At 45.4% G+C, this 9,052-nt stretch overlaps 1 protein-coding gene across 1 annotated transcript in view; it reads right to left on the bottom strand.

The window, feature by feature from the left end:
- Positions 1–8,359, bottom strand: part of cemip2 (cell migration inducing hyaluronidase 2) — a gene marked incomplete at its 3' end in the record, with an annotated part of 38,638 nt that extends 30,279 nt beyond the window's left edge. The window contains exons 1-4 of the mRNA XM_080004257.1: positions 8,200–8,359; positions 4,646–5,009; positions 3,698–3,838; positions 2,911–3,478 (exon numbers count right to left, since the gene is read on the bottom strand). Of these exons, the coding sequence (XP_079860383.1) occupies positions 2,911–3,478; positions 3,698–3,838; positions 4,646–4,991 (1,055 nt within the window). The 5' untranslated portion in view covers positions 4,992–5,009; positions 8,200–8,359. The remainder of the gene's footprint in view (positions 1–2,910; positions 3,479–3,697; positions 3,839–4,645; positions 5,010–8,199) is intronic.
- Positions 8,360–9,052: the final 693 nt, after the last annotated feature.

Genomic DNA, 9,052 nt, shown 5'->3' on the forward strand with positions numbered 1-9,052 from the left:
TGGCACGATTGCACTATAGCTCATCTCATACTTTGTTGCCAGTTTTGCAGTTGTTCTGCAGTTTTTACATACTATTTAGTCAAATATAGTTCACAAAACTATGTTCATAATTGTCTTAGTATTGAATAAAAACCATGACATTTTGTGTGTTTGTAATTATTTCCAGTATAATAACGTCTGTATAACTTTGCACAGGGAGTCAATTTCTTCTTTGCTCTCACTGGTTGAAAAGAGACAAAACTCTCGGAGCTTAAGAAAGTGTAGTGCAGCACCTGATAAAGATTTTATGGTTCAGTGCCATCTGCCCTGTACCAGCATTGAAGCCTAGAAGAAAGCATTTTAGTGACAGTGCAACATCCGTTACTGACGGGAAAGACGGCGGTTTGGGAGACCGAAAACATTGTGAATATACAGTATGTGAAAAATGTTCCTAAAATCAATCCCAGAGGTTTATTTTGACTCAGCTAGAAACAAACCCATGATTGCCTATCATGTTATATACTCAAACTTATATATTCAATCAAAGACCATCATGAGCGGTTGTGATTTTACATGGATGTTTCATTTATACCGCTGGCTCATGCTACTTTGTCAGATAGAACGTAAACAGTGTTTTCCTAGCACACTGGTCAGGCACACAAACAAACACAGGATCCCTCTAGCAATATTTGTATCTTTCCAAATAAGACTACTCAACTTCAGACACACCCCTGTGTGTGTGTGTGTGTGTGTGTGTGTGTGTGTGTGTGTGTGTGTGTGTGTGTGTGTGTGTGTGTGTGTGTGTGTGTGTGTGTGTGTGTGTGTGTGTGTGTGTGCGTGTGTGTGCGTGTGTGTGCGCGTGTGTGCGCGTGTGCGTGTGCGTGTGTGTGGAGAGGGATTGGATCCACATGTGCTTTCAAAATCACAAGAGGCAGTTTCATTCAATATGGGATGACCGGGTTTGTGTGCGGACGGGGCATCGGTGCCAAACAGGAAAGGTCGACGAAAAAAAAGGTCCATTTTCTTTTCTGGTATTTTCCAAATACATTCCCTACTATCCTCCAAGGAAATGCAATTTACAGAACTACACCAGCAATTAGATGCGGTCCAAATCCTCAATGGCATAAACCATCCCAAAGTTTGAACGCATCGTCAAACAAACCTGTTTAGAGAGCTTTGATATATCTACCACACACATGTGTGCACACACACACACACACACACACACACACACACACACACACACACACACACACACACACACACACACACACACACACACACACACACACACACACACACACACACACACACACACACACACACACACAGCTCTGTATTTAATTCGATTTGTGGCTCTGAAACTCTACCAATGATTTCTGCCTCCACGTCCATGTGACATCAATAATGCACCGGAGGACCGAATCAGACCGGACACACTGTATCTGTTTGTGTATTTGTGTGTGAGAACGTCAGCTCAAGCAAAATAAGGCTACAATCCAATCTGCTTAAGGTCTTAAGAAAGCTAAACTGCTGGCAGTGGCTTCCATCAAACACGTACTATCCCTCGCGACATGAAGGTCATCAAACCTCCTGAGTTGGCAAAAAAATTCACACAAATCCTGGAAGCTCTGTGACAACCCCCCCCGCTTCCTCTGCTGGCAGAGACAAGCACGTCGGAAACACAGGGGGGAAACCAAAAGAGGAAGGCTTCAGAATGACATGCATGATAAAAAAGAAGAGTTTTCCCAGGAAGAGGAGGCCCGACGCTGCTGACGGACGGGGTGTATCCGACGACCCGTCAGTCTCAGCACTGACACTTCAAAGACAGTAGGGAGGGTATATGAATGTCTGAGTGACGGACTCTTAAAGCAACTTCATGAGCCCCCAAGGGGCCCTGGGACAGTTGAAGCATTCTTCCCAGAGGCTGGCGGACAAAGGACACATCGCCATAGCGAACAAAAAACACAGAGGCTCCAAGAGCTGCACCCTTGAAACATGATCCAGGGCTAAAACAACTTTGAGTGCTCTGACTTCGTGCTAAAAAGCTTATTTAGAGTTACTCATTTTTATCATTGAAGGAAGTGATTCTTAACAAGCGGTCCGGGGATCCCCAGGGGTCCTTCAGGACCAGGGGCGCTGACGCTGACGCAAATGAACAATGTTATTTTATGTTCTGTACTTCCCTATTTGCGCCTCTGACTTTTCATGCTCATCTTTCTCCGCTTTGAAATCGGATGACGCGCGCACACAAACGTAAACACATTGGCTCTTTATCCATAGACAGAAGCCCGATGACTTTATTATATTATGACTATTTTATTACAGTATTATGCTCAGCAGGAAAGCCGTCAGGATGACGGGGCAGAGTGGCTGCCTGGATGGATCCTGTTTCTGTCGTGGTGGTGGGGGTCGCGCGCGAGAGGATGGCAAATGGCCTCTGTCACATCTATACGAAAATGAGCTTGTGCTGTGATGGTGTCTCTGGAATCACAGTAGGCTGTTCCAGGAGCCTGAAAGTCATTCTAGCGGTTCTTATGTCCTTTTATAATATGTTTCTTTGCATTTTGACTTTGCTTTTTATGTTTTATGTAAAGCACTTTGAATTGCCTTGTTGTGGAAATGTGCTATTCAAATAAACTTGCCTTGCCTTCAGGAGGTTCAAGGGGGTCCCCAGCAATATGACTGGTAGTTTAAATTATTTAATTTCTAAGATGTTAGTGCTATTAGACAGGTATGGAGTTTTGGACTAAACGACATGGAACAATAAAAATAAAACTTTTATCTAATTGAGGGTCTTTGATATAAGAACCACTGATCTACAGATCTGTCTTTGTCAGGAAATTATGTACATTCAGCAACATTTAGTGATGTAGTGAGTTACATCTGTTGGGTGACTTGTCTTATTTTTGTGAAAACAAGTGGGCTTACCTGTACTTGAGGTCGTAGACGTACCGGCTGCCCAGACGGTCCTCGATGGTCTTCTTGGTCTCCTCCATGAGGCTCTTGACAGCCGAGTCGCCCACGGCCAGTGTGACGATCCGCCCGTCGGACAGCGATCGCAGCAGCTCCGTCAGCCGCTGGCTATCCACAAGGGACTCGTGCGTGTCGTAGCGCCCCGAGAGCAGCACGGCGGCAGTGTCCTGGTCCACCACGCGCACGTTGATGCCCCGGCTGAAGTTCCGCTGGAAGGCGTAGCTGCCGGTTGCCAGGCCGGAGGCCGGGACGGTGCGGGTCAACAGGGACCAGGAGACGCGCCGAGACCCGTGGAGCTCCAGGGTCCCGCCGCTCAGCACCCCGATGAACTTGCGGCCTAGACCGGGAACCTCGGGCACGGCCGTGTCGTCGGAGCGGCCCACAAGGGCAATGGTTGCGCGGGAGCGGTACAGGCACTTGGGAGCGCCGATGTGCAGGGCCCCACCATCATCTATGAGGATGTGACGTGTTCTCAACGTTATGTTTTTGGAGCCTTCTGTGTTGTCTGCAAAGACAACCTGACCTGGAGAGAGGGCAAGCGAGACAAACAGGGATAATATGACAAGTTACATCAACAAGGGCGTTGACCACCTCCAGTTCAACTGCACTCGATCCGCTATTTACACTTTCAGAAGACACACACGTGTAATATTTCAAAATTATGAAAGTGAATGTATCAACAGGAGAATTAGAAAGGGCTGCTGAACAAATTGCCATTGACATTATTATGATCCACCCTTACCCCCTGACTGGATGGTTAGAGAATGCAAGGTTGCAGAAGCGTCCAAGCGCAGCAAGTTTCCCCTCCTGACCACAACAGCTTTCTCTGGTTGGTGACCCGGGTTCCAGCTGTGCAGCGACGGGTTGTGGTCAGGACAGTTTTCTGTTTATGGAACAGATGAGGAAAAATAACCTCACTTGAGGCCTAAAATATCAAATTGAAATTTGCAGTGGGTTTCAGAAAGAAAAGCAATACATATGTAAGTTTCATTTAGGAGGATTTAAATGTTTATTTAATACAACACAGACAATTAATTATATTATATAATTATAGAACCCAGAATGGCGATTGTGGCACCGCCCCCTGCGGCCACCTGCGCAAGCACCTCGTGTCGATGACGCACATTTTAGCATTTTTAGAGCTTACAGAGCTTATTGTACTGCATCACCGGGTGTCATGACATTTCACTGCATATATGTGACAAATAATCTCTTGCACTCGAACTACTTGCACCCTCCCTTATGACTTCCTATGCAAACCACAGAATGTTTGCAGGTAAATAATTAAATGAAATAATAAATAGACTAGTTATTTTTGCTCATGGTTTTACCCAGAACAAAAAACCTGTGTACCTGTAACTTTGCTAGAGAATTGTTGGACAAATAGATTAGTTGCAGGTACCTCAATAAATATCCACTCATAGTCTTGAGTAGAAAGTGTGTGGGGGAATTCAACAAAGCCACTAATAAAAACAAGTTATTAACACATCACTCTTGAGCATCATACTGAAGTGTTCAAATTTAGTTGTCTAATGGAGCCTTGGGAGAAAGGCACTGTAAAAAAGGGTTAGGCTTTATGTTATAGGGTGACAATAATTGTGTAATCATTTACACAACATTCCTTTAGGAAAAATAAATTTAAAAAATAAGATGTTGATTCTAGACTGCATGTGCATCTCTAGGCACTAACCGTCCAGCACTTCGCCATCCGTGAGGCTGAGGACAAGGATGAGGGTGAGGAAGAGCGCCCCGAAGGACACTCCGGAGCACACAAAGGCATTCCTCCTCCGGCGGAGGTTCTGAGCATTTTCCCTGCGCCGGCTGTCCTCCGACAGGACGAACGTGGGCCGCCGCTCCGGAGGGGGTCTGTGCGGTGGTCCGTGCGCCGGCTTGGGGGGCGGAGGAGGGGCCTTGGCCGGCGGCGGGGAGCGAACCGGCGCCACCCGGCCGGGGACGTAGCCCGGCGCCCGCTGGTGGATGCCGTTGGGCGGAGACACAAAGACGGGAAAGCGGCCAGGGCCATCGTTCGTCGGCATGGTATATCTGTCTGCTGCCTGAGGAAGGAGGGAAGAGGGATGCATCAAAGTTAATATGAAAGAAGTCAAAAAAGGGTGAACGCTATATAAATGTGACGCGGAGGTGAGTCACGGAAAGAGAAAAGGGCTGAATCTCGGGGAGAGGGGCACTCCGCCAAGCATCTCACCCTGTTTGTCTTCGCCCCCAGGTATGGACAGCCTGGGATCGCCTAATAATCTACTTCTCCGCAACCAATCAGTGTCTCTCTCTCCGCTGGAGTGGCGTGGACACTATGACCTTGGCTACCGCTGTCGACAGTAATGAAGGAGGGAGTGAATAATGGATGTGAACATTCCGGAGTCTCCATGTTAACACCCCTGTAACAGATGGCCCCAATTACAGTAGGGAAGGAGAGAACGCAGCCTCCCACCCCCTACATTCACAGAACCAGCCCAATTTTCAACCTCTCGAAAATGAAGTCGGCTTAAAACGAGGTGACATGGACTACAGAGTGGGCACGCACATGCACAGGTCAGGTCTGCACCGGACATGAGGAAATGACACTGCAGAATAAAGTAGTGAGTAAAGTGCTTCCCCAACTACTCAGTACATATAAACTTGGACGACCCAAGTTGTTAAAATTGCTCAAACACAGTGACAGCTGAAGTTTAAACAACTTGCAACCAAAAGGAGTCTTTAAATCGCTCCTTCAAATCAGCATCAACGCAAACTTCGATTCAAAATTAAGCAGAACAGGGCACACACCACAAAAACACAGACAAGCGCAAATACACACAGACAACAGATCATTGTCTTGCCAAGCCAATTATTCCCATCAAATCCATTCACCTCGGAGCACAACAGCCCTCTTCATTCCATAGAACAGCACAAAATATAAAGAGCACTCCAAAAAACAGGACTTCAAAGGTGACACAACTAGACCGGCATTCAGGTGAGGGCTTCTCTGCCCCGTTCCTCCTCAATTATATCTTATGAGTGTGTCCAAAACGTCCCTGGGGCAAAGGCAAACTGTTGGGACACTTGAATTTTTTACGGGTGTATCCCCCTCGCCCTTATATCATATACATAAAAAAAATAAAAAAATAAAACAAGAGAAAATGTATTTTCCCCCACAATCACTTCTTGACTTTCTACAGTTTTGTAGACTGTGTCCTGCATTAAATAAAGATCAACTATTCCCTTTTGAATGCTTTACCACTATGTATTTCTACATCTTAAATTACCCAAAACTCCAGGCCATAAAAGAGCCATGCGACTGCTGTTTCAGACCAGTACAATCGCTCCATGGTGAATAAAGCCTCAGGGCTTAGTCACTTTGAGGCTACTCATCATCCGGCAATGGCAATAAACCCCAAAGACCTGAGACCTTGTGTATCTCCTTCAGAATCTGTGACTCACTATTCCCATGGTGCTTTGGCTCCTAGTCTACCGATATAGCCTTAGAAAAACACTACTAGTAGTTAGTAAAGCTGTGACAGCGTTCAACAGTTAGTGAATGCAGGATTATTTTTCTCATGGTCAGTGGCATCTGAACTGAAGTAACAAAGCACAAATACTTTGTTAATGCACTTAAGTATGTTTCATGTGTCTGCACTGATTTGTACATTTAACAGCAGGCACTAATATTCTTCCACTTAAGTAGAAATGTCCATGTGGTACTTTTACCGTACCTTGAGTAATTTTGCATCAGTGTATTTATAGGTCGCTTGTGTTGTGTTTGGGTCCGTGGGACCCGTTTTCGATGTTTACTGAAAGGAAAATGATGCAATTAATTGTTTTTTTTAACTAGATTTATTCGCTGCACTCTTGTGTTTTCCCATGGGCCAAAGCCCATTGGCAAACCTTTGGCCCAAAATGTTGAGATGGACATGACAGAGGGAATCTGTGGCCACAACATCACGCTGGCCACTTGTGATATATATTTTTTCACACCTTGGCGGACAAAGCTTTTGTCATCTGGTTGGCATTGAACCCAGACTAGAACAGAGGGAGGCTCGGCTCTTTCTCCAGGGGCTGGGCAAGGCATCGGTCGTGTCAGACCTCAAACCCAGGGGAGACAACATATCCCAAGAAGCCCAGCCTCTGCAGCTACTGCGCGGAGGATTCGCGAGGAGGATGCTGGTGCATCCGCCCGTCCCACAGAACCACCAACTGCCGTACCCGAAGTAAGTGTGAGTGTTGCTGTTGCATATGTGTCTGACTCTCCTACCTTGACCCACTGTATTTGCGTGCGTGTGTGTGATTTCCATAAGATACGATACATGTTTGTCATGTTTTTCTTTCCCTATTGTCAAGTCAAAGCAATAAACATCAATAGTGATGGAAACCCCGTTTAATTCATATTTGTTCAAGATAAACATGAATTATTACACTCATGTCTTGACGTTAATTGATTTATGAAAATAACACTTTATCACAAAAGACTAACAGCACTTAAATGTGATCTAGCAGAGGTAAATGGCGAATATTAACCATACAGTATATGCTGTCTATATTGCTTATCATTTAGATAAAGTCAACAACCGTTAAGTATTTTTTCGTAAATTGTTATGGGTGTTGTTTATAAAAAACCCATGATTCTGTGGCTCCACCACACCCGCGAACCAAAACACCAACACCACACAAGGGTCAAGTCCTTCTTCCACCACGGGTCATAATGTCCACATCCACAATAATTGTTTCTCAACCATTTCTTGTGTAAATATCTTGCGAAACACAAATTGAACATGGCCAAAACATCGTTAAAATGATGGATGAACGATAGATTGATAAAAATGATAGAGGTATTCGCCGAAGATATAGCGATATTTGATTCTGTCAATATCGCCCAGCCTTGTGTAAAGCTCGTGAAAAAATAATAGTAATAATAATAATAATCATGATAATAATTATTATTATTAGTAGTAGTAGTAGTAGTAGTAGTAGTAGTAGTAGTAGTAATAATAATAATAATAATAATAATAAAAATCAAAAATAGTATATTTATTATTAATAAATAATAATCATAATACAATTCACACAAAAAAAGACACTTGACAAATGAAAACTAAACTATGAGCATGACAGTGGGCAAAGACCAACTTTTTGAGGACAAAACTCTCCTTATTTCACGCAGAAAAGGTGATTTTTAAAGCGTTTTGGTGTCCGCGGTGGGGGATCCTCCATCACCCCGGGGGCTGACAGACCCACAGAGGAACAACGCCGTACCTTTCAGTGCCCCCTCCGCTGTCCATTCGCTCTCAGACCGAGCCTGGTTCCGGGTACTGCTGCTCGGGTTCCTCGCACACAAAACGAACGGCGATATGTCTCCTCTAAACACGTTGTGAGCTCACATGGTGGTTTTTCCTAGCGGCTCCGCGTCCGTCGATCGGGCACCATGTCCCCGGCTGTCCCACGGAGAGAGGAAGTGGGAGCAGAGCGCCGAGCACCGGAGGAGTGCTGGGGTCCAGGGGCGGGGCCTGGTCTGAGCCACACACACACTGCCCCCGGGTGGTGAGAGGAGGTACTGTGGATGGATGGATGGATGGATGGATGGATGGATGGATGGATGGGTGGATGGATGGATGGATGGGTGGATGGATGGGTGGATGGATGGGTGGGTGGGTGGAAGTGCGGATGATCGATGGATAGGTGGGTGCGTGGGTGGATGGATGGATGGGTGGATGATGGATGGATGAATGATGGATGGGTGGATGACGGATGGACGAATGATGGATGAATGATGGATGTATGGATGGTTGGATGTATGGCTGGATGGATGGCTGGTTGGGTGGATGGATGGATGGATGGTTGGATGGTTGGATGGATGGACTGACTGCTGGGTTGCACAGTAATGTTCATACTCACATTAATCCCCATTCTACCTCAATGACCTCACTTTGAATTGTGGTTTGTAGTTTATTTTTTGGTTTATTGCACGTTGCCATTTCTCTTCTATCTTTGTTAAATTACCACAATTAATCTCTGGCGAGGAGTGAAGTATCCATCTATCGATTTTTTGTTTTCTATCTGTACATTTTTTATTCTTTATACTTTTCTCCCTTTCCTGTTCAGGACGGAT

This window comes from Zeus faber (assembly GCF_960531495.2).
Source record: "Zeus faber genome assembly, chromosome: 7".
NCBI classification, from domain to species: domain Eukaryota; kingdom Metazoa; phylum Chordata; class Actinopteri; order Zeiformes; family Zeidae; genus Zeus; species Zeus faber.